Source organism: Microcaecilia unicolor, chromosome 8, assembly GCF_901765095.1.
Source record: "Microcaecilia unicolor chromosome 8, aMicUni1.1, whole genome shotgun sequence".
Taxonomy (NCBI): domain Eukaryota; kingdom Metazoa; phylum Chordata; class Amphibia; order Gymnophiona; family Siphonopidae; genus Microcaecilia; species Microcaecilia unicolor.
Genome location: NC_044038.1, coordinates 7,786,646 through 7,811,176, shown reverse-complemented (window position 1 = coordinate 7,811,176; position 24,531 = coordinate 7,786,646). Strand labels below are relative to the sequence as shown.

Genomic DNA, 24,531 nt, shown 5'->3' with positions numbered 1-24,531 from the left:
AAGCAAAGCTGTAGTACTGAGCAGAAGGGCAGTGTGGCTGTAAGTGCAGCCTGCTGACCGCAGAGGGCAGGCTTGAGTTAAATGAAAGGAAGCACAGAAACATTTCAGGCCATAGGGACCAAGAACCCTGCTGAGAGTTACTCTAGGAAGCAGCAGTTGAACACACACCGAACTGCTGCCTAAGGAAACTCTCAGTTCAGTTATGTTTACAGGCAGGTTTATGCTTGCAGAAAAAACAAATACACGTATTGCTTTGGTTTCTTCCAGGTACTTCTAGAGTCCACAGTAAATCTAACGTCTCTACAACACCTAGCCTAGGAGGCTGTACAGTGGCGTAGGCAGAAGACAATTTTTGGGTGGGCCAGCGGGTTGGATGGGTGGGCACTACAACCCCCCCCCCCACACACACACGGTCCAGCACATTTCAAGTTATCGGCGCTGCCTCCACTTACCTTCTCCCACCGTGGCGCTGCCTCCTCTCCTGCACTTCATGGTCTTCGTCTCCCACCCCCGCGGCAGTGCTCTATTGGCGCTGCCTGCCTGACAGCTGACAGACGCGTCGCGATGACGTCCTGCTCCGGGACCTTCCCTCTACCGCATGCAATCCGCCCTGTGTAAACAGGAAGTTGAATCAACGCGGCAGAGGGAAGGCCCCGGAGCAGGAGGACGTCTCGCCGCGTCTGTCAGCTGTCAGGCAGGCAGCGCTGATAGCAAATTGAAAGCGCTGCCGTGAGGGTGGGAGACAGAGACCGTGAAGTGCAGAAGAGGAGGCAGCGCTATGGCGGGGGTGGGAGAAGGTGAGGATGGGCCTGAGACAAAACTGGGTTGGGTGGGCCTGGGCCCCCACCCAGGCCCACCCGTAGCTACGCCCCTGAGGCTGCAAGGTAGTTGCCCTGGTAGTTTTCCTAGCTGCAGGTAGTTGGGCTTTTATAAGCGTAACTTGCAACTTTCAACTGTTTTGCTTCATTTGCGTTTTAGTCATAAAATGAGCAAAGCCGTGTATTAAAGCTAAACATTCACTGCAAATGAAATTTCAAAATCTATAAAAAACGACACATCACAAACAATAAATCCAAAAACATCCCCCCCCCCCCCCACTAAACACCCCATGGTGTTCAGAGATTACTCACAGGCCCATCTGCCCCTAAACTCCCCCACATGTCACATTCCCTATAATTTTCTATCTCTGGGGAACAAATGAAAAACAGAGAAACAGGAAACCAAAAATCTTACGGCTATCTGGGATGTAATATTATTAAAGATGTTTTTGTAATCAAGCCGCTGAACCACAATCACCAAAAAATCTAATAGCTGCAGGGTTGCTGCCTCTCTGCTAAAACCTGACCTGTCTGAACTAGAAATGTTCTGTTTGTTTGCCATCTGAAACATCAAAAGTGAAACTGCAAACACTGGAAATGAATAAACAGATTACAAGAACCTTGGATGAGGTTTTCTGTGCATTCACCACACCTAATCATCAAACAGGACCCCCGAGGAAGGAGAGGCAAGTGCTGACACACACAGGACTCCAGGGAGAGATGTTAGGGTCTTTCTTTTTCACAGTGTGCTGCACTTCAAAATCAGCGTCTTAGATTCTGAATTGGGAAGTTCAGACAGGTACTGTGCACAACACTTGTGTGGGACTTTCAGGAGACAGGGTCTTGTTCAGGATGTGGTTATAATTCCCTTGCACACTCCCAGTCTTCATTATATCCACCCAGGGCTTTTTTTTAGGGGGTGCTGAGTACTGGCACCTTTTCCATTGTCTGCTAAAATTGACCCATGGTCCCCAAGTTTTAATGAAAGATCTCAGGCTCTACACACCAGTGCTGCCTTGTCATAGATTCTGTCACTGGTTGTAGGGATTCTGGTTATTGTGAGGTGGGTCCCTCAGTGATCACCCCACCCCTGAAGGGTGGCCTAGCATTTAAGTACCGGCACCTTTTTTGCTAAAAAAAAAAAAAAAAAAGCACTGTATCCACCTGTCCAGCTGTTAAACTGGGATGCACAGAATGCGCCATCGTGTCTGCCTTCCTATCGCACTCTCATAAACTCCAGACCAGTCGAGTTTTCAGGATTTCCCCAATGAATACGGATGGGGTCAGTTTGCATGTAATGGAGAAAGTGCATGCAAACAGATCTCAAGCCTATTCACTGGGGAAATTCTGAAAACCCGACCGGATTGTGGCCCTCGAGGAATGAAGTTGGACAACCCTGCTCCAGACTAAGGTTGCTAACCGGATCCCGATTCCATGCAGGGACTTGTAGTTATAATTTCCCCACTGCATGCCATGGGGTAAACCCAGGACTGGATCAACTGTCAGGCAAATCTGGATCCAGCTAGCAACACTATTTAATTAATTAATTGCACTTGTATCCCACATTTTGCCACCTATTTGCAGGCTCAATGTGGCGCCTGTTAAGGCATGACCATTCCAGGGTAATAGATACAGTTGGTGTTACAAAAGATAAACAATGACAAAGGGATCTAATCCTACAATTATAGAAAAAAGACTTTCAAGGAAGGTTTGAGTGAAGGAGTGTTACACTCAAGCTACTGGTTCTCGGGGTAGGCTTTGTTCAAGAGGTAGGTCTTCAGAGATTTGCGAAAGTTAGTTATTTCGTTGATTGTTTTCAGGTTGTTTGGTCGTGCATTCCACAGTTGCGTGCTCGTGTAGGAAAAGCTGGATGCACGTGATAGTTTGTATTTTACTCCTTTGCAGCTGGGGAAGTGAAGATTCAGAAATGTGCGGGCAGTTTTTTTTTGGCATTTCTGGGTGGGAGATCTACAAGGTCTAGCATGTAAGATGGGGCATTTCCGTAGATAATTTTATGAACAATTGTGCAGATCTTGAACGTGGTACGTTCTTTTAAGCGGGAGCCAGTGTCATTTTTTTCTTCGGGGTTTTGCACTTTCATATTTTGTTTTTAGGTAGCAGGGGGGAACTCGAGAAAGGAGTCCATTGGACCACCAGGAATATTCCAGTCAGCCTCTGTCTTTCCTTTTGGATTTTCAGAACTTGGGGTCTTAGTGCTTGTCTCAGGCTTTCTTCAGTTTTGTTCCTGTTTTCACTGGGAGGAGGGGGTGGAGGAATTGATCTATGCAGCTACCATCATTTTCTGATGTTGTCCCTTTGTAATCTTCTCCAACTCTGCCCTCTCATTCTAGCTCAGGCTTGTCCAAGTTCAGTCTTTGAGAGGGCTGCAAACAGGCCAGATTTTCCGGATCTCCCTAATGAATATATACATGAGAAAGATTTGCATGTCCACTATATCCATTGTAAGCAGCTCTCTCATGCATATTCATTAGGGAGATCCTGAAAACCTGGTCTGCTTACAGCCCACGAGGACTGAACTTAGACAAGCCTATTCTAAAACCTTCTTGCTGCCGACACTATAAAGAATCAGTGTGAAAAAAGGTGAGCGGTGTCCCTCTTAGAGACAGTCCCTCTCTATATGAAACCATAATACAAAAAAATAAAATAAATCAACCAAGGGTGTACAAAATCTCCAGTTCCTTCACGTTAGCCTGCCGTCATCCTTCAATCAGTGCCCTAGAAGATCATTTCTGAGTTCACGTTTTAAAATTGTATTTCCCTATTTTAAATGGTGGTTGTGACAGCGGCGTACCAAGGGCGGGGTGGTGGGGGCGGTCTGCCCCGGGTGCACGCCGCTGGAGGCGTGCAGAGAGCAGCCGTGTGCCTGTCGGCTCCGCTGCTCCCTCTGCCCAGGAACAGGTTACTTCCTGTTCCGGGGCAGAGGGCGCAGGGAGCCAGAGTCGAGAGCCGCGTGGCTGCTCCCAGCAGCCAAGAATGCACCGGGGGAGGGGGGGGTGTCATCATAGGAGCCAACTTTTCAAAATTATTGGGGGTGCTAAGCCCAGTGGAAATAACCCCTCCCTGGACACATACATGGAATTTTCTCAATATTGGGGGTGCTCAAGCACCCACAGAGTCGGCTCCTATGGGTGTCATTGCACCAGGAGGGGGGGGGGGGGGTGCGCATCGGTGATCCACCCCGGGTGGCAGCCGACCTAGGATTGTCACTGGGTTGTGATGCTCCCTGGGCTGGAGAGTTGTTAACACAAAAGGAAAAGGAGCGATCAGATACACCAGTCAACAATTTTCTAATCGGCAAACAGATCAGTGGTTTATTATTTAGTTCTTACTTGTATCATTTGTACTACTCTGCCCTTACTTGATATTTTGTTTAGGGTGTTCTAAACAGTGGCGTAGCCAAGGGTGGGCTGGGGTGGGCCCAGGCCCACCCACTTTAGGTTCAGGCCCACCAAGTAGCAGCACCCCTATAATGTGGCTGGCAGGGACCCCAAGCCCCACCAGCCAAAAACTCCCAACAACGTTTTGCTGCCAGTGAAAATCTGCTATTTAAAAGGAATACGGGGAGAGGGGATGTTTGGAAGAACATATGGCATGCAGGCGAGAGAGGGAGAAACCAAATCACTTGTAGGACAAAGCGGAGTGCTGCCCACCCACCTTGGGTCCTGGCCCACCCAAACTTGGGTGTCTGGCTACGCCCCTGGTTCTAAACCTTGCCTGTTTTATTTATTGTAAGCCACATTGAACTCGAGTATGTTCGGGAGAATGTGGGGTATAAATGTCAAAATAAAATAAATAAATGCCATAAGAAATATGTAGAAGATACATAAAAATTTTTATATTTACGACACATCCCTAAAAGCAGGCCTCATCAAGCGGTTTCACACATTTCTGGATCCGCAAGCAGTATAAATAAATATGTCCTTGTTGCAAAATCCAGGGGGGTAAAGTGTTCTAGAGAACTGGAGCAGCTTAAGAAAAAGTACACAGATGCATCTGGACTTTACAAGTGGACCTTGTCGAAGGTACCGGAAGTAAATTAGGACTTTCGAAGCACAAAGACCTCACAGATGACATTACAGGCTCGCATCCCCAGTGTTCCCACCATGACACAGGCCACTTGGGGGTATAGTGGGGGTGGGGGTGGGGCTGTTGTGAATGTGTCACCCTCTTACTCCAAGTCCCCATCAGGTCCTGTGATACTGGGGAACACGAACCTGACTGGAACGGACATGTCTTGTTGTTGACAGAGTGGGACTGATGTACTTTGCCACTGAGATCATTTTAATACAGTAACATAAATACGTGACCTTAATCAGTGGATCATCCGGTCTGACCAATCAAGTGAGTAGGGTTGTAACTGTTGCCTTTGCTTAAGTGCCGCTGGATGCAGGTTACCCCTCCTCCCCCATTGCCTTATTAATAAGTGCAAATTCACTTGACTGCTTTTTTGAGCTGAAGTACTCCACACTGGCTTTCCATCACTTCTCGACTCAGTCTTCAGGGTTCACTCAGTCAGGCAGGCAGTCATTCAGAATATCCCCCAATGAATATGCATGAGAAAGATTTGCATACCAAGGAGGCAGTGCATGCAAATCTCTCTCATGCCTATTCCATTTTGCATATTCCGAAAGCCTGTCTGGCTGGATGTGCCCCAAAGACTGGCTTAAGGATCCTCTGTGTTTAACCCACTCATTTGCTTTTTAGAAGGGCATTAAGGATTCAGTATACACATATACTGGCTATGATGTAGCAACCCCAGGAGTGAGGCAGATGCTTTGGATGAGGCAGGGGGAGGGGGGGGTCCGAATTACATTCCAAATTAAGAAAAGGAGAAGCGTCCCTGACCGGATATTTTCCTCTTGTCTCTTGTTCAGGTCATTGTACAGAGGTCTCTGTCTGCCAAGAACCTGAGTCACGCCAAGGCAGGCTCAATCCTAGCCAGCTATCTGAAGATGCTACCTATGATTTTCATCATCATGCCGGGAATGATCAGCCGGGCCTTGTATCCAGGTAAAGCTTTAACTTATCACTAACATGCAAACTGGGAAAGTTGCGGACTTTGTTCCCGATTATTCAGGTCAGTCTTTGGACTGGTGAAGAAGCACAACAGAGAAGGGTCTGACTGTGCTTTGTAGTAAATGTTTCTCTTGAAGGTGTGCAGGCGAGGAAAATAGGAAAGGATGGATTTTCAGAAGTTAGCCAGGTGAATCTGCCAGCCTTAAATGGCAGGTTGCACAAATTCAGCCAGTCAAAATCAGAAGCCAGGTCAGAGGTATCCTGGGGCAGGTTTTTTTTTATATTCAGCACCCAAATCAGCTAATCTGACAACTTCAGTTCAGAGATTTAGCAGAATTTTGAGCTGCTGATCTGTGGATCTGGATTTAGATAACCAGGTGAAGTCATCGCTTTATCTTACATGCTGAGTGAGATTTTGAAAATCCGCCTGAAACTGTTTACAATTCAAGGGCTTAATGATGTTACAAAGTAATTAGAAGTTGTGAATGGGATGATTGTTACATTATTAGATCTAAATTTCTGAGTATAAAACTGCTACAAACTGAACTTTGTGGATACAATACTACAAAGTTTGATGCAATGATGCAAAGTTTGAATTTTGGATAGACACGAAGAACAAAAATACTGGATTTTGCTTCTGGACGAGACTCAAGATGTGCATCCAACGTAAAATGTCTTTCTAGGTGAAACATGCTCATTGTTTTAATCATAGCTGGTGACTTGGCCTGCAATTTGCACATCACAGAAATCGGTTGTAAAAATGGCAGCTTGCCTCAGGGGACCATGTCAAGAGCACATGAGATGTGTATCTGCTGCACCATGTTCTAGATAGCCGGGGAAAATTTTCTTCACCCAACGCATAATTAAACTCTGGAATTCGTTGCCGGAGAACGTGGTGAAGGCGGTTAGCTTGGCAGAGTTTAAAAAGAGGTTAGACGGTTTCCTAAATGACAAGTCCATAAACCTCTACTAAATGGACTTAGGAAAAAAACCACAATTCCAGGAATAACATGTATAGAATGTCTGTACGTTTGGGAAGCTTGCCAGGTGCCCTTGGCCTGGCCACTATGTACTTGTCATACCGGAACTGGCGATCACCAGCACGGTACTATATAAGCCACATTGAGCCTGCAAATCGGTGGGAAAATTTGGGCTACAAATGCAATAAATAAATAAATGCCTGATCTCTGCAACGCAACAAAACTAAAGTACAGAATGGACATAACACAACTCTTCCGTTGTACGATTCCCTAGTGTGGCTGGGCCACATGAACTTTATCTTACCACAACATCACTTTGTATTTGTTCACACCGGAGTCAGCAAACGCCTCTCCGGTACTATGTAAGCCACATTGAGCCTACAAATAGGTGGGAAAATGTGGGATATAAATATATGAAACTCCCTAATCCCTTATTTGTCCTTTTTTTCCCGATATGAATAGATTGTAAGCTCTGTCTAGCAGGGACTGCCTGTTCCATATTTAGTGTACAGCGCTGCGTACGTCTAGTAGCATTATAGAAATAAGTACTCAAAGTATTAATGTTGGGCCAGAAGAAGGAAAGAAGGGAGTATTGGATGGGCTTAAGGTATTGTAAGTGCTCGGTTGTGATGGCTTTGTCCTCTAATTTTATTTTTAAGATCCCTCCCTCTCTCTCTCCTGAGATGCGAGTTTTACTTTCAAATCATATAGATTTATTTTATATTTACATAAGTATTGCCATACTGGGAAAGACCAAAGGTCCATCAAACCCAGCATCCTGTTTCCAACAGTGGCCAATCCAGGTCACAAGGACCTGGCAGAAACCCAAAGAATAGCAACATTCCATGTAGAACCCCAAAGAGTAGCAAGATTCTAGAATTCTAAAGAATAACAAGATTCCATGCAAGTGTAGCAACATTCCATATAGAACCCCAAAGAGTAGCAAGATTCTATTCAGAATCTCAAGCACATAAGTGTTGCCATACTGGGACAGACCAAAGGTCCATGAAACCCAGCGTCCTGTTTCCCAACAGTGGCCAATGCAGGTCACAAATACCTGGCAAGAGGTTTTTCTTTGTCCTGTAATTTTCTTTTACTTGATCTTATTATAAAGGTGTAAGTTTAAGAAACTTTTAATTTAGTTTAAAAGTAGGTGAATTTGGATTTTGCACCAGCCTATTTCTGTGTTCAGGCTTTTGCTGGAAACAGCAGGCATAGATTTAAAAATCCAGCTTCCATGTGCAACCCCCGCCATAAACCTTCCCTGTCCTCAAAACTGACTTAAAAGCACTCCTGCTACAAGACCCCAGGTATACTTTAAGCCAGACTGAGTGAAAGAAATGTTGTGGACAGGCCAATTTACCTAGGAAAATGGCTTTGAAAACTGCTCTCTCTAGTTATAACAAAGATGGAACTGTATTTAGAATCTTGGTCATACCTGAGCAGCATCCTTGGAGAATAGTCTGTGAAGTCCTTTGATGGCAGCCTTCTGTTTCTGATTTCTCTCCAGGGCATGCTTGATCTTGTCTTCCATAGCTTTGTTTCTCCACATATAGCTGTCATCATCTTGCCGCATCTCCTGCATTGACTGAGAGATCTTCAGTGGGCTTACAAATGTGCCTCTGCTGATGTGGCCTTCACTCATTTGTCTCGCTAAAGGAATGGCTTCCCCATTGGGTATCCGCTCCGAGTTCCTCCTTTGGAATGGATTTGCCCTGTAGTAGTCTTGCAGGTCATAGAACTCCTCCGACACGGACGAAGCATTTGACTTGTAGTGGTTTGCATTGCTGGAGCAATCGGAGAAGCTGTCTTGGTCACTCAGGGTAACAAACTCATCGTTTTCGTCTTCCTCATCCTCGCCATTCTCCACAGTACCATTCTGCATATATGGAGAATTGATTGGTTTCACCGGTATTTTATGAAGTCCATTTACAACTGGAATTTTATTTTCTTCTTCATGAACGTTACTCTTATTTTCTTTTTTTGACTGGCTTTCGTTGATTGCGTTGTTTTTAAGAATCAAGTCTGCAACAGGGACTGTTCTTGGCTTCGGTACTGGTAGCTGGTAGCCCTTCCCATTCTTTGAGGTATCTTGAGCCTCGTTTTCATTGTTAGAGAGGTGTTGACTACTTGCTAAGAGAGCAAAGGCTCCAGATGGGCTTTCTGGCGTTTTTGGTTTGGGACTTTCTGGAACCTCTAGAGTTTTTGGTCTGGAGCTCTCTTGAGCCTGTGAAGCTTTCAGTTTGGGGGACTTTGGAGCTTTGTGGCTTGCATTGGCCTTATTCATCTCTGGCATCTTTGGTGCATTTGTGCCGCCAGTAGGGCTCGGTGGAGCTTTATTATTAACTTGAGTTTGTTGACTCTGTTTTGCCTCTTGTTCTTTGGTCTTCATTAGCATCATATGCTGAGCCATTGCCTGCGATGTGTCACAGATCTTGATTCTGTTCATTTGTGAAGGTTGTGCGTTCTTTATATTTGGGTCAACAATGTTAATGTAGCCCAGGACTTCGCTGGGATCTGGGTCGGGCTCCACCCAAGTGGGCAAATAGTCAAACATGTTGGCCTTTTCCATGTTTTGGAGTGCCGGGTGAATGTTTGAAAGCATTTCTTCCTTGGCTTCAAGTTGCTGCTTGGCCATCTTGGATTTGCCTTTGGGATTTTTATCATCTGGGGCATTGCTTCCCTCTTTTGATCCATGCTTCTTGTCTGAAGAAGCCTTGCCCTTATCACTAGCACTTTTTGTTTTCACCAGAGCATATTTAGGGTTAATTAATTTCTTAGCAACATCTGGAGCAGGTGGTGCTAGCACAGCAATGGGCTGGGCAGAGGGCTCCGATTCCGGTTCATCCTCCATGGGTACCGTACTTAAGCTGACTCCTTTAGAAGAGAGGTACAGGTCCTGAAATTGTTTATCAAATGCTTCCACCACTTGGCCCGTGAGAACCGTGATGACGTTCCGGTCTGTCCTTGCTGCAGACCAAGTAAAGCTGCAAACAAACAAACAAAGGAGACCTGAGCTTAGAAAGGAAAAGCCTTTTAGTCCAATACAACAAGCCTGTAGTCATAACAGTCCACCGGCTAGCCTTGAGTGTCCTGCTCGCCTCTACCCTCAACCGTCTACATCCCTCTTCCTCTCGCGTTCAGCTTTTCAACCTTGGTTTATTTTCTTCCTCATCCTTCTCCCCTGCTGCACACACCTCCCAGTGGCCCAATGGACCTCATTTTGATGCCAGACTCAAACAAACCTCAGTTTTACTTATTGTCACTGTAGTTTTTGTTTTAGCAGGCAACTTATGGCAGAAGCATTAAAGTTACTGGAGATCCACCAGGGTTCCGGTCAGGGGCGTAGCCAGATTTCGGTGGGAGGGGGGTCCAGAGCCCGAGGTGAGGAGTCACATTTTAGCCCCCTTGGCGCCACCACCAACTTTGACCCCCCCCCCCGGCCGATGACCCTCTTGACCTCCCCTCCCACCGCCAACCCTCCCCTGCCGCTGACGTCGCCTACCTTTGCTGGTCGGGGATACCAACCCCCACCAGCCGAGGTCCTCTTCTTCCGGCGCAAGGCTTCGTTCTGTTTCTGAGTCTGATGTCCTGCACATTGTACGTGCAGGACTTCAGACACACAGAAGCAGAATGAAGCCTTGCGCCGGAAGAAGAGGACCTTGCTGGCTGATCTGCAAGGCTTTGTTCTGTTTCTGCAGGACGTCAGACTCACAGAAACAGAACGAAGCCTTGTGCCAGAAGAAGAGGACCTTGGCTGGTGGGGGTCCCCCGCCAGCAAAGGTAGGCGACGGCGGGTTGGCGGTGGGAGGGGGGGTGGTCGAGAGAGTTGTCAGCAGGGGGGATCCAGGGCCAAATCTACAGGGGCCCAGGCCCCCAAGGCCCCACGTAGCTACACCACTGGTTCTGGTCACTTCATGTGACAGCAGAAAAGGGTCTTTATTGACTTCTTAGAACTGGCAATGACATGAATAGGTTACCAGTGTTAGGAAGTAGAAAAGAGGTGGGGGAGGAGTCACAGAATGCCAGTGCTCACTCCTTTCTTTGGGAACCAACTAGTATTTATTTGGCTAAGAAAAAACACCACTTTGGTCCATATGTTGCCATTTCTTGCTTTTTATTTAAACTTCTGGCTAAACTGAAATGTCAGGTAAGAAGCAGCAGGAGAAGCTGGCAGTAGGGAAGGGAAGTGACTGGGACAACATAAACAGCGGGATATAAAACAAAAAGTGAGGAGAGTGGATGAGGATACCAACAATTGTATATTTATTCACTTAAAAATTAAAAAATAACAATGTACATGAAAATGACCCGACACGGCCGTGTTTCGGCCCGAAGGCCTGCCTCAGGGGTCTTTGCAACCTTGGTGGATGTAACTCGGAATGTGTGCTCCAAGGGAAATAACGAGACACAATCCTCTTAGGTCTCCTCTCTTCAAAAAGATATATATAAAATATATATTAAAAGACAAAACGGACTTGTAAAACTCCTCTCCAAAGAGATGTCTACAATTGTGAAATTTTTGTTTTATATCCCACGGTTTCGTGAGGGTTTTCACCTCCTTTTTGTTTTTGCTTTACAACATAAACAGCACCATGAAGGTGATTTCGATCTGTCCTGGTGCATCACCTGACAGACCACGACAATGGGCTCAATAAAAGTTAGGCAGGAGAGGCTTCTGTCTGGCTCATCCTCATTAAGTTGACCATCCGTTGATAGTGGCAGTGTTGCTGAAAATGGGCTTTAACCAGTCATGCTGAAACTGGCCAGTTGAGAACGGGGTCCTGTGGAATCGGTGGCTAACCGGGCAAGTAGGACCGTGTAAATAGCCGTCATAACTTTGCCCGGTTAGCCATGTGGGTGTGACTCTGAATATCAGCCATACCTGCACAAAATCTGGGTTTCATGACTAACCCAGCTGTTCAATGCTGGTGACTGGTGCTCTAATTTAGATGAGGACAGCATTTATAAAATGCAGATAAGTAAACGCCCCCTCCATGCCCTACACACGAGCATATAACTAATAAACTCACCCACAAGAATGACTCAATTACTTTCCAAGTGATGGTGTACAAATAAGCAAAAGAAAACCTCATTCCTTGCCGAATTTGGCACAAGTGGAGCCTCGAGCCATCTTTTAACCACTGCTGTTTAATGACATCGAGGGCTCCCTTCCAGGTACCACAGGCTCAATCAAACCATCTACACTTTATTTCAGTTACCAAGAAAAACATGTGCTACGTAACAGTGGCATAGCCAAGGGTGGGCCCAGGCCCACCCAGTAGCAGCACACCTATGATCCCCAAGCCTCACCAGCCCAAAACTCCCAACAACTGTCCCTCCTATATACCTTGTAAATAGCAGATCTTTGCCTGCAGTGAGTAGCGACTGATGCATACTGCTCGCACTGGCCCCACTGCCTTCCCTCTGACATATTCCCACCTATGTGGAAACAGGAAGTTGCATCAGAAGGAAGGCTGTGGGGTCAGCATGAGTAGTGTTAGTTGCTGCTCACTGCCGGTGAAAATCTGCTATTTAAACAGGCACGCAGGGGAGAGGAGGATGTTTGAGAGAGGGAGCGACCAAGGGCCAGATGCACTAAACTTAACGAGCAAGTAGTAAACCCTGGCATGCACTAAAGGCTTCTCAGAGCCATTTTCTGACGATGGTAGCAGCTAACGAAAACGGAATGCAGATGAGCAAATTGTGTAGGAACCCTATTGTAATGAGATGCACTGTTTTCCGATTGCCTTAACGCTGGAAAATCTAACGAGAGGTCCGTACCTCTCGTTGGGGCTGCGCGGGATTGAAAACGTCTATAAATATTACAACAAAAAAAAAATTGAGGAAAAAAAGTGCTCATCAGGGACGTCCTTATGGATGGCCTTCACTCAAAAAAAAAAAAAAAGGAAGAAAAAAAAATTGCTTCAAAAAAGACGTCCATTTTGGACGTCATTCAACAGCCCCCCCCCCCCCCCCACAAGAGCTAAACGCACTGTGATTGGCTCAGAGACTTCCAGGTCTCTCAGCTGAGTGAAGCACGACCAAAAAGGACGTTTTTATTATTGCGGGGGTGAATGAAGTCCAAAAAGGATTTTTTTTTTCGATGGATGTCCTCAACTGCACTCTCCTGGATCGAGCCGCATCGGAGCCTTCCTGCAGCAGGCCGTGGAGGGGGTGAGCGGTGTGGCGTCTTCGGGTGGCACAGGGAGGCGTATTTGGCATGCGCAGAGCAGCCAGCATAACGCTTGGCTGCTCTGCGCATGCTCGACCGGCCGATTGGCCGACTGTTTACAGAAGGAATAGAGAATGCAAGTGAGCTACAACGAGAAGCTCATTTGCATTCCTTTTCCTTGATGCATTCCCGTTCCTTACCGATTCGCTAAGGGAATCGGTAAAGGAAGGGCTTCAACGATTTTTTACTGCATCTGGCCCCAAATCACTTCTGGAACAAGGTGGAGTTCTTCTGCCCACCCATGCTGGGGCCAGGCCCACCCAAAATTGAGTGTCTGGCTAGGCTGTTGCAGATATGTAGCACACTTATCAATTACTGTAGAAACAGGCCCTGGCTATGTCGTCCACATTTCTGCAGGAGGACTCAGCATTGGGTGGGAAAAGAAGAGATACCTGTAGGCGCCACAAATGGCACGATCTCCGTCCACAAACATGAACTTCTGTGCCAAATCTCCCTTAAACTTAGAGATAGAGCGTGTAAAGAACTCCATTCCACCCGTGCAACGGACTCGAAGATTCTGCAAAACACAAACAAGGCATTATAAGAGTAATATAGTAGTCATTATTCAAGCACGGTGTGGACCATGTGGTTTCTATCTGCTCCAAACCAGGCACTAGTCGTACATTTCATAAAGCTGATATATTACAAATCAATAAATTTTGTGTGCCCCTATCTGTCCTGTTCAGCGTCTCCCCTCTGCATCCCTGTCCTCATCCTCCCCCCCAATGTTCAGCATCTCTTCTCTGTATCCCTGTCCCTATTCCCTCCATGATCACCATCTCTTCTGTGTCCCTGTCCCTCCCCATGGCCAGTCTCTCTCTTTCCTTCCTTCTCCCTTCCACCTCCATCCTACCCCTGACCCCTCCCTCTCTGTTGGTCCATCATCTGTCTCCTCTGATCCAGTCTCTCTATTTGTTCTCTCTGCTTCCCTCCCAGTCCAGCTACTGTCCCCTCTCTTTGCTCCAGGTCTCTCTCTCTCTTCCCTCTGGCTTCTCCCCCCCCCCAGGGCCAGTTTGGCATCTCTCTACCCCCCCCCCCCCAGGTCTCCACGTGCTGCAGTAGATTGTGGCAGAGACAGCCTGAAGGCAGCTGCACTGACCAGCGGAGCCTTTCCTCTGCTGTGTTCCACATCTCTGACACAACTTCCTGTGGGCAGGATGTGGCAGAGGAAAAGACTCTGCTGGCCACTGCGGCAGACTTCAAGCTGTCTCTGCTGCGATTTGCTGCAGCATGTGGAAGTACGATTGGGGGGTGGAAGGGGAATGAGGGTATCAGGTGCATGCAGTCTCAGGTGGACCCTACCATTGGGCAGCCCTGGGCATTATGCTGGGCTTGCTCAATGGGAGGTACACCCCTGGTACCTAGACTTTCAGACAACATCTCATATGTGTCCCATGTGGTCTCCAAATCTCATACATTACACCTTTATTGTGGTCTTCAAAACATATCACAGTCTATCAAGTCTTGTTCTTCTCTGTGACCAATATGGTGACTGCGTATGCATAATTAATCCCAGGCACAGGACAATGGAGAAGGGTGGATAGTGGGGTTCCACAGGGGTCTTTGCTGCGACCGCTGCCTTTTAACATTATTATACATGATTTAGAGATGGGAGTAACTAGTGAGGTAATTAAATTTGCTGATGACACAAAGTTATTCAAAGTTGTTAAATCGCAAGAGGACCGGGAAAGAGGACCTTACGAGACTGGGAATCCAAATGGCAGATGACGTTTAATGTGAGTAAGTGCAAAGTGATGCATGTGGGAAAGAGGAACCTGAACTATAGCTACGTGATGCAAGGTTCCACATTAGGAGTCACTGATCAGGAAAGGGATCTAGGCGTCATCGTTGATATGTTGAAACCCTCTGCTCAGTGTGCGGCAGCGGTGGCTTCAAAAGCAAACAGAATGTTAGCAATTATTATAAAAGGAATGGAAAACAAAAATGAGGACATTATAATGCAAGTGCACCATGAATACTGTTTGCAATTCTAGTCAGTGCATCTCAAAAAAGATATAATGGAATTAGAAAAGGTACAGAGAAGGGCAACGAAAATCATAAAGGGGATGGGACGACTTCCCTATGAGGAAAGGCTGAAGCGTCTAGGACTCTTCAGCTTGGAGAAAAGACAGTCGAGGGGAAATATGATAGAAGTCTATAAAATAATGAGTGGAGTGGAACGGTAGACATGAATCGCTTGTTTACTCTTTCCAAAAATACTAGGAATAGGGGGCATGCAATGAAGCAACAATATAGTAAATTTAGAACAAAATCGGAGAAAATATTTCTTCACTCGATGTGTAATTAAACTCTGGAATTCGTTGCCAGAGAATGTGGTAAAACCAGTTAGCTTAGTGGGGCTTAAAAAAGGTTTGGATAACTTCTTTAAAGAAAAGTCTATAAGCCATTATTAAGATGGACTTGTGGAAAATCTACTGCTTATTTCTAGGATAAGCAACATAAAATGTATTGTACAGTTTTGGGATCTTGCCAGGTACTTGTAACCTGGACTGACCACTGTTGGAACCGAGATGCTGGGCTTTATGGACCTTTGGTCTGTTCCAGTATGGTAATGCTTATGTTCTTATATTTATTAAAAGTTTAATATACTGCTTAACTTGACTAGACCAAAGAGGTTTACAATTTTATACAATAAAAGCATTAAAAAGACAACTTCAAAATAATTACATCTTAGGAACTCCACAATGTTAATAAGAAAGACCTCTGCACATTCATACCAAGGTCATTTACTATAATCATTATAATGCATGAACTTTACCCTCTACAGAGACATCAACACACCCGTTCACTATCACCACAATCCATATTAAAAGCCTCTTTAAACAACAAGGTCTTCAATAAAACTTTGAACTTCTTAAAATTTACCTCCAAACGGACATAGCTGGGAAGATGGTTCCAAAGAAAAGGAGCTAAATAAAAAAAGACTGGCATCGTAGTCGAACTTAATCTAGCTCTTCGCAGTGAGGGAACCTATTAGTCTATAGTCTTGCAAAAACCTCAAAACTCTAGAAAGTTATATGGAATAGTTAAAGAATTGAAATAAACTGGCTCTAAAGCGTAGTACGCCTTATAAGTCAACGTCAAGATCTTAAATCTTACTCTATGACTGGACGGCTCAGGGGATGAACAGAGGGATATAAAGCCTGCACCACTAGAACTGGAAGGGTCAGGGGATGGGTACAGGGTTGCAGAGGCTGTCACCTCTAGGACCGGAGGGGATGGACATGGGGATACCGAGCTTGTCACCTCTATGTGTGGAGGGCTCAAGGGATGGACACAGGGAGACTGAGCCTGTCACCTGTAGGACCGAAGGGCATATGGGCACAGAGCCTGTCACATAGAATCAAAGCAAAATTTAAATGACATTAACCTTTTCAAAAAAGGCATGGTAACTTGCATTCAGCAGAAGATACAACCCTAAGCCATCTAACTATAAGAGACATACTGGTCTTTATCTGCCATTTACTATGGGGTCCTTTTACTAAACAGTGTTACACGGGACGTGCTAACATGTTCCGTGTTAAGTTTTGGGATGTGCATGCAGTAAATATTTTTTGTATTTTCTTTTTTTTGGGAGGGAGGGGCCACATTAGGGGCGGAGAGTGGGCATTGCTGTGAGCCAACTGGTTAGCGTGTGGATATCGTGGCAGCCGTAACCGCCTACAAAATAGGTGATGGTCAACCCTCCCGTGGAAATTTTAAAAAACAGTCACAAGCTAATGGCAACATTAGTGAAGTACATAGAAAATTTGGGGGGGGGGGGGGGGAGTTATGGCCACGGTAAAAATGGCCTTACCACATAGGAAAGAGCCACAGAAAGCTGTGGTAAGGCCTATTTTTACCACACCTATGTTACTATTCCTCCTTCAGAAGCTGGTTCTTATAGCCCGTCCCTCCCCGAGTGTACAAAATGAAAGGCATTTTCTTAAAGGGAAAACGTAATGACTTAACTGTAAGCCTTTGAGATAAATGATACATGTATTACCTTAATCTCGCCTTTGTAATGAGGGTAATGATGACATACATGACAGAGAGAAAGGATCTGGATTAGCGTGGTCTGTGATTCTGTACCTAATAGTAGCTCAAATGTCTCGGCAAGTTAAGAAGGGGTTTGACCTCGTTCTTTGAGAAGATTGCATCGGCTTTTGTTGATTTTTCTATTGTCTTAATTCCCCACCTTTGCACATTCTCTATATTGGGACACACAAAAGATTTGGTAACACCCAGCTGAGAAAAACCCAGAGGAACGAAATGTTTGCGTCACACTTTATCTTGCTTAATACAGTAAAATGTGTTTATTCTGCAACTGGAGACGGTAGAAGGTGTAGAGCAGGCTGGGGCAATAGTAAAATCATCAGTGGTCAGTGTGTTTTTGTGTCGTTGTCCCCCCTCCTCCGCTCACATATAGGCCACTTCTGCAAAATTAATCCCACAGGCAAGCACAGGAGGGTTGCCTGATAGCAGAGCCCGAGCCTGTTTAGACTGGGATTCCCACTGGTCTTATGAAAGTGCTCGGGTAACTCATTTGATCTATACTGGGTCATTGTTGGCCAAATTGGAGGACTGGAGGAGTAGCCTAGTGGTTAGTGCAGTGGAAAGGCGGCATGTCAAGTCCCAGTTCCCTTTCCCTATTTGAGATTCTACATGGAATGTTGAAACTATTTGTAGATTCTACATGGAATGTTGCTACTATTGGAGATTCTAGATGGAATGTTGCTAGTATTTGAGATTCTACATGGAATGTTGAAACTATTTGTAGATTCTAGATGGAATGTTGCTACTATTTGTAGATTCTACATGGAATGTTGCTACTATTGGAGATTCTAGATGGAATGTTGCTAGTATTTGAGATTCTACATGGAATGTTGAAACTATTTGTAGATTCTAGATGGAATGTTGCTACTATTTGTAGATTCTACATGGAATGTTGCTACTATTGGAGATTCTAGATGGAATGTTGCTACTATTTGAGATTCTAGATGGAATGTTGCTACTATTTGAGATTCTACATGGAATGTTGAAACTATTTGTAGATTCTACATGGAATGTTGCTACTATTTGTAGATTCTACATGGAATGTTGCTACTATTGGAGATTCTAGATGGAATGTTGCTACTATTTGAGATTCTACATGGAATGTTGAAACTATTTGTAGATTCTACATGGAATGTTGAAACTATTTGTAGATTCTACATATGGAATGTTGAAACTATTTGTAGATTCTACATGGAATGTTGCTACTATTTGTAGATTCTACATGGAATGTTGCTACTATTGGAGATTCTAGATGGAATGTTGCTACTATTTGAGATTCTACATGGAATGTTGCTATTCCACTAGCAACATTCCATGTAGAAGGCTGCCCTTGAAGATCAGCAACGCAGCCGTGCAGGACATCAGACTCACAGAAGCTTGCGCGGCCACATTAGTGATCTGCAAGGGCAGGCTTCTACATGGAATGTTGCTAGTGGAATAATAGCCTAGTGGTTAGTGCAGTGGACTTTGATCCTGGGGAACTGAGTTCGATTCCCACTACAGCTCCTTGTGATTCTGGGCAAGTCACTTAACCCTCCATTGCCCCTGGTACAAAATAAGTACCTGAATATATGTAAACCGCTTTGAACTTAGTTGCAAAAACCACGGAAAGGTGTTATATCAAGTCCTATTTCCCTTTCCCTATTTGAGATTCTACATGGAATGTTGCTAGTGGAGGAGTAGCCTAGTGGTTAGTACAGTGGACTTTGATCCTGGGGAACTGAGTTCAATTCCCACTACAGCTCCTTGTGATTCTGGGCAAGTCACTTAACCCTCCATTGCCCCTGGTACAAAATAAGTACCTGCATATATGTAAACCGTTTGAATGTAGTTGCAAAAACCTCAGAAAGGCGGTATATCATGTCCCATTTCCCCTTCCCCAAATGGAGTTTACAGGTAGAAACTCCAGGGCCAGAGCCCAGTTCTGAGAAGGACAGTCAACAACAGTAAAAAGAAGAGGTTCCTGCCTGGTTGGTGGTGTAAAGTTTCTGGGCAAGATAGGTAGTCAAACAAAAAAAAAAAGGGGGGGGGGGGGGGAAGGCTGAAATGGCGTAGGAGGAAAGACTGAGGGCCTCTTTTACTAAAGCACGCTAGCGTTTTTAGCACGTTAATATTTAGGGCACGCTAAATGTTACAGATATCCATTTATTCATATAGACGTCTCTAACGTTTAGCGTGCTCTAAATATTAGCATGCGCTAAAAACGCTAGCGTGCCTTAGTAAAAGAGGCCCTGAGACAGCTAGGGCTCTTCAGCTTGGAAAAAAGACGACTGATGGGAGCTATGACAAAGGCCTATAAAATAATGAGTGGAGTGGAATGGGCAGACGTGAATCTTGTTGTTTATCTTGTTGGGCAGACTAGATGGACCATGCAGGTCTTTTTCTGCCGTCATCTACTATGTTACTTGTTTACTCTTTCCAAAAATACTAAGACTAAGGGGAATGCAGTGAAGCTGCAAAGTAGTAAATTTAAAACGAATTGCAGAAAATATTTCTTCACTCAATGAGTAATTAAACTCTGGAATTCGTTGCCAGAGAATGTGGTAAAAACAGTTAGCTTAGCGGGATTTTAAAAAGGTTTGGATAGCTTCTTAAAAGAAAAGGCCATAAGCCATTATTAAAATAAACTTGGGAAAATCCACTGCATCTTTTTAGGATAAGCAGCATAAAAATTGTATTGTACTGTTTTGGGATCTTGCCAGGTACTTGTGACCTGGATTAGCCACTGTTGGAAACAGGATACTGTGGGTACCAATGACATAGGAAAATGTGGGAGGGAGGTTCTGGAAGCCAAATTTAGACCTTTCGTCTGTCCCAGTATGGCAACACTTATGTAGTTATGCAAGGATAGTCTCCAGATATGCAGGTGCTATAATGGAAGGGGGGGATGGGACTTGATATACTGCCTTTCTGTGGTTTTTGCAACTACATTCAAAGCGGTTTACATAGTAGATGCAGCTACTTATTTTGTACCAGGGGCAATGGAGGGTTAAGTGACTTGCCCAGAGTCACAAGGAGCTGCAGTGGGAATTGAACTCAGTTCCCCAGGATCAAAGTCCACTGCACTAACCACTAGGCTACTCCTCCACTCATTCCACCAATAAGAGCCAACCTCATCAGTGATGTCACAATGGCTTGATTGCCCAATACTTGGCTCACTTCTGATATTGTGATGTCATAAGGGAAAGGGGGAAATGGAAATGGGACTTGATATACCGCCTTTCTGAGGTTTTTGCAACTACATTCAAAGCGGTTTACATAGTAGATGCAGCTACTTATTTTTACCTGGGGCAATAGAGGGTTAAGTGACTTGCCCAGAGCAGTGGCGTAGGAAGGGGGGGCGGTGGGGCAGTCCGCCCCGGGTGCACGCCGCTGGGGGGTGTTGGCGCCTCGCTGGTTCCTTGCTCTTTCTGCCCCGGAACCTGTTCCGGGGCAGGGAACCAGCAAGGCGCCGACACCCCCCAGCGGCGTGCACCCGGGGCGGACTGCCCCACCGCCCACCCCTCACCGCCTTCCAGGTATGTTCTCGGGGGGGGGGGAGGGGGGAGGGTGCGCCACGGCGACCCTCCCCGGGTGTCAGCTGCCCTCGCGACGCCACTGGCCCAGAGTTACAAGGAGCTGCAGTGAGAGACAAACCGAGTTTCAGGATCAAAGTCCACTGCATTAACCACTAGGCTACTCCTCCACTAGCAACATTCCATTCCAATCTCAAATCTCCACTCCATGGGATTCCGGAATCTTGCTATTCTTTGGGGTTCTACATGGAATGTTGCTACTCTTTGTGATTGTGCATGGAATTTTGTTAATGGGACTTGATATGCTGCCTTTCTGTGGTTTCTGCAACTACATTCAAAGCGGTTTACATAGTAGATACAGGTACTTATTTGTACCTGGGGCAATAGAGGGTTAAGTGACTTGCCCAGAGTCACAAGGAGCTGCGGTGGGAATTGAACCCGGTTCCCCCAGGATCAAGGTCTGCTGTACTAACCACTAGGCTACTCCACAGTCTTATCCCTAGAACTTGATACAATGCATCTCAGAAAGACATCCAAATTATTTAAATTTAAGTTGTAATGAAACCGTCTTCCCCTTCTTCTACAAGGTGGAACAATCCATTAGTATCCTAATGTGGAGAGCCTGTAAGTACCATCGCCATAAGCAGGAGGGCGGGGTGTATGCTACTCGTACTGAATTCTGATTGGTTGAAAGCCGCCTGGGTACTTTATCATGAATATAAAAGGCAAGCACTGAGTCATTCTCCCTTTATTTGCCAGGTGATACGGATCTGCCTTTGTGCTATTTGAAGTGGTATTTTTTTTTCTATTGATGCTAAAATACTGTAGCAGCAACATTCAGAGCCCTGCAGAACAGGTTAATTAAATCCAACAACACATTTCTCTCTTTAACATTTTCCCTTGGGTTTTGTCCAGGAAGGTCTAAAATTGTAACCCAAACCATTGCACTGGCATCACATTTCTTCTTTGGCTTGTGAAGAGAGGTTACATCACTGTGATCACAGCACAGCACCAAGGTTGCCAGATGGGAAAAATTTTCCCAGCCCAAAATCAGCCTAAAACCTGCCCAAAATCATACCCCGCCTCCCACGTCACAAACCCCGCCTCCCGCGCCACAAACCCCGCCTCCCGCGTCACAAACCCCGCCTCCCGCGTCACCCCTGACGTCGTTAACTCCGTCCCTGACGTCGACACGCCCCTGAAAAGCTTCTATTGGACCAAATTGGACCAATAGAAGCCCAGGGAAAGCTTCTATTGGACCAAATTGGACCAATAGAAGCCCCGGGAAAAAAAAAAGCACACAGCGGCCACAGAGAAGAGCCCAAACCCGCACCCCCGCAGCCGCCAAAATTTTGCCGCAACTGCTGCAAGAGAAGCCGCCCAGTGTTGCGGGAAGACCGCAACCCTGGCAACTCCGCACAGCACCCTGTAGAAAGGCAGAGGAAGACTGCTGGGGGGGGGGGGGGGGGGGGGGGGGAGGTGCAGGAGATTCCCTGGGTCCGGCCTCCAAAGAGGGCCTGGTGCTGGCAATCGAAAGAGACTGCTCTGCTGGCCATGGGTCCTTCTCCCTGCCGCATCCTGCCTATGCGGAAACAGGAAGTTACTTCACAGGAGGCGGGACACAGCTGGAAGATGACTCTGTGGCTGCAAAATAGTCTCTCTTGTTTGCTAATGCAGTGGGTGGCGGCAGAGAGACCCTGAAGACTGTGTGTCCCAAGCCTGGCTTTGGCTCTCGGCGGCCCTGCGTAACTAATGTATTGCAAACGGGGCCTAATGCATGACGGTAGTTTGTCTGTGATCTGAGCCAGCCCTGCCACTGTGCAAGTATCACACAAATGAAACAATCCCATCAACCAGGACATTGGGAGAGCGACTCCTGTCATACACTTGCACGAAGCCTCACCTCCCGTGTACCTGCGAATCCCGTCATACGGATAAACTTTTATTTGGTTTTTTTTTCTTCATTCACTCAGTTAAATTTTTTATGTTTTATTATTTAAAGACCTTTAGCGTGAACAGTAGCTTTGCTGAAGAAACTTATTTCCGATCTGAGGAAGAAGGGCAACCTTCGAAAGCTAATCAAGAAATGTATTAAGTTATGTCCAATAAAAAAGGTATCATCTTATTTTCTTTTCCATGTTTTATTTTGTTTGATTTCTATTGATAACCTGAAGAGACTGGAAATCTGGAGATCGGAAATGGTACAGCCAGCAAACTAAGATCTTATGTTTGAGCTTAATACACCATCTTTCAGTAGCACAAATCAAAGTGGTTTTCAAAATAATTAAATTAGTTACAGTATAGAAAGGAACACCATAGTCTTCCATAGGATCCCTAAACATGAGGGATAAGGGGAGGGTCTCCCCCTCCACGTACTATTTTAGAGACCCTGGAGATGCTGCACATAGTCCACCAAGACTGGCTCGATGTGTAAAATTCTTCTGTGTTGCTTCGGTTAGCAGACACGATGGTGTCTGTCGCCTGAACCAAAGACTCGTTTGTGTGCTCTGGCAAAATACAAATCCTTCCTGAGCAATGACATCAGTGGAGAGATAAAATTACCATCAGTTGCCCCGAGAGACAGAAGGAGCTTGGCCTGGTCTAACGCCAAGCACGATTAAGAGAGGATCAGAACAGATCCAACACAGCAGCACAATGGATGACACGCCGGGACAAAAATAGAGATACAATGCCTACAATAAAAGAAAAAAAAAAAAAATAACAGTTTGTGGGACCTTTGTAATAAGCAGGAGGGAAAGCTGGTACAGTCAGGAATACCGTCTGTTTAAGACAGGGGATGCGAATGATAAACACTGAAGGAAATAGCATAGAGATCCTTCAATATACCACGAGACACACTTCAGCCTCAACCATTCCATTCGATATTGTTCATAGTATTTCAATATTACAGAAATGCTCATAAATGACAGAGACTTGTCTCATTAAATATATATAAACAAACTTGGTATTTAATCATTGCACCACCTGAAAAATATTTATATCAAAAAAAGAACCAGCGTGAAATGTATTTCCATTTAATACTCATTGATGTCCCCCCTTACCATGGACCATGTTTGGTACAAGCTTCCTCAGGGAGGCACAGATCACGATTACAAAAAAAAATACTTTCTAAGACTGCGGTTTTATCCTGATTCAGAGCAAATTATATCATCTGATTTTTATGTCCACGCCTTTTGCTATACTTTGGACAGACAAAAAAAGAAAAGCTAACACAGCTACAATGGAACATTTACGCCATTTCCGACAATCCAATAGAGCGTCTCCCCGTTGGTACAACACTAGCTTAAAAAACAGTATCTGATTTGAGTCTCCTCACCTCAGGGAAGAGATATTACATGACGATTGCTACATGGAGAACAATGATGGATAGATCAGTGCCAAACCGTTTTCCACTACGAGACTCAACCAGGAAGTTGAACGGCAGTCTTAATTGTAATAGCAGTTGCAGTTTTCATACAACAGTGTCTCTGTTGTTCTCTGTTGCATCACATATTGATGACAAATTTAATAAGAAAATTCTTTCATTGGTTATTAGTTTTGAAATGATTAATTGTTGCAGTTACATATTTTATTGGACACTGCTGTGAACGGGATAAATCGTCTACGGACGATGAGTCTATCGTTGTTGATGACACGTGCATCAAGTCTTTTCATTGGACGCTGCCTTGAGTTACATTTTGTGCTGTACAAGGGATTTCTTTTTTTCTTATTGGTTATTGTACCTCTGAAATGATTGGCTGCTACATTTGTGATTTCATTGGATGCCCCCTTGAATGCATGTCTATACGAGCCACTACTTCTGGGTGGCCCATAATCCTTTTCAATGTTGGTCCGACCTTGTAAGATGCCATTGTTGCTTCAGGATATTG

At 45.3% G+C, this 24,531-nt stretch overlaps 2 protein-coding genes across 3 annotated transcripts in view; one reads left to right on the top strand and one right to left on the bottom strand.

Annotated features, from left to right (window-relative positions):
- SLC5A10 (solute carrier family 5 member 10) overlaps window positions 1-24,531 on the top strand; it is a 170,706-nt gene that overhangs the window by 46,702 nt on the left and 99,473 nt on the right. Inside the window, exon 9 of the mRNA XM_030213115.1 lies at window positions 5,714-5,849. Coding sequence (XP_030068975.1) covers window positions 5,714-5,849 — 136 coding nt within the window. The remainder of the gene's footprint in view (window positions 1-5,713; window positions 5,850-24,531) is intronic.
- Window positions 1-24,531, bottom strand: part of FAM83G (family with sequence similarity 83 member G) — a 68,755-nt gene that overhangs the window by 1,790 nt on the left and 42,434 nt on the right. For both annotated transcript variants that reach the window (XM_030213113.1, XM_030213114.1), the window contains exons 3-4: window positions 13,463-13,587; window positions 8,274-9,822 (exon numbers count right to left, since the gene is read on the bottom strand). In XM_030213113.1, coding sequence (XP_030068973.1) covers window positions 8,274-9,822; window positions 13,463-13,587 — 1,674 coding nt within the window. The remainder of the gene's footprint in view (window positions 1-8,273; window positions 9,823-13,462; window positions 13,588-24,531) is intronic.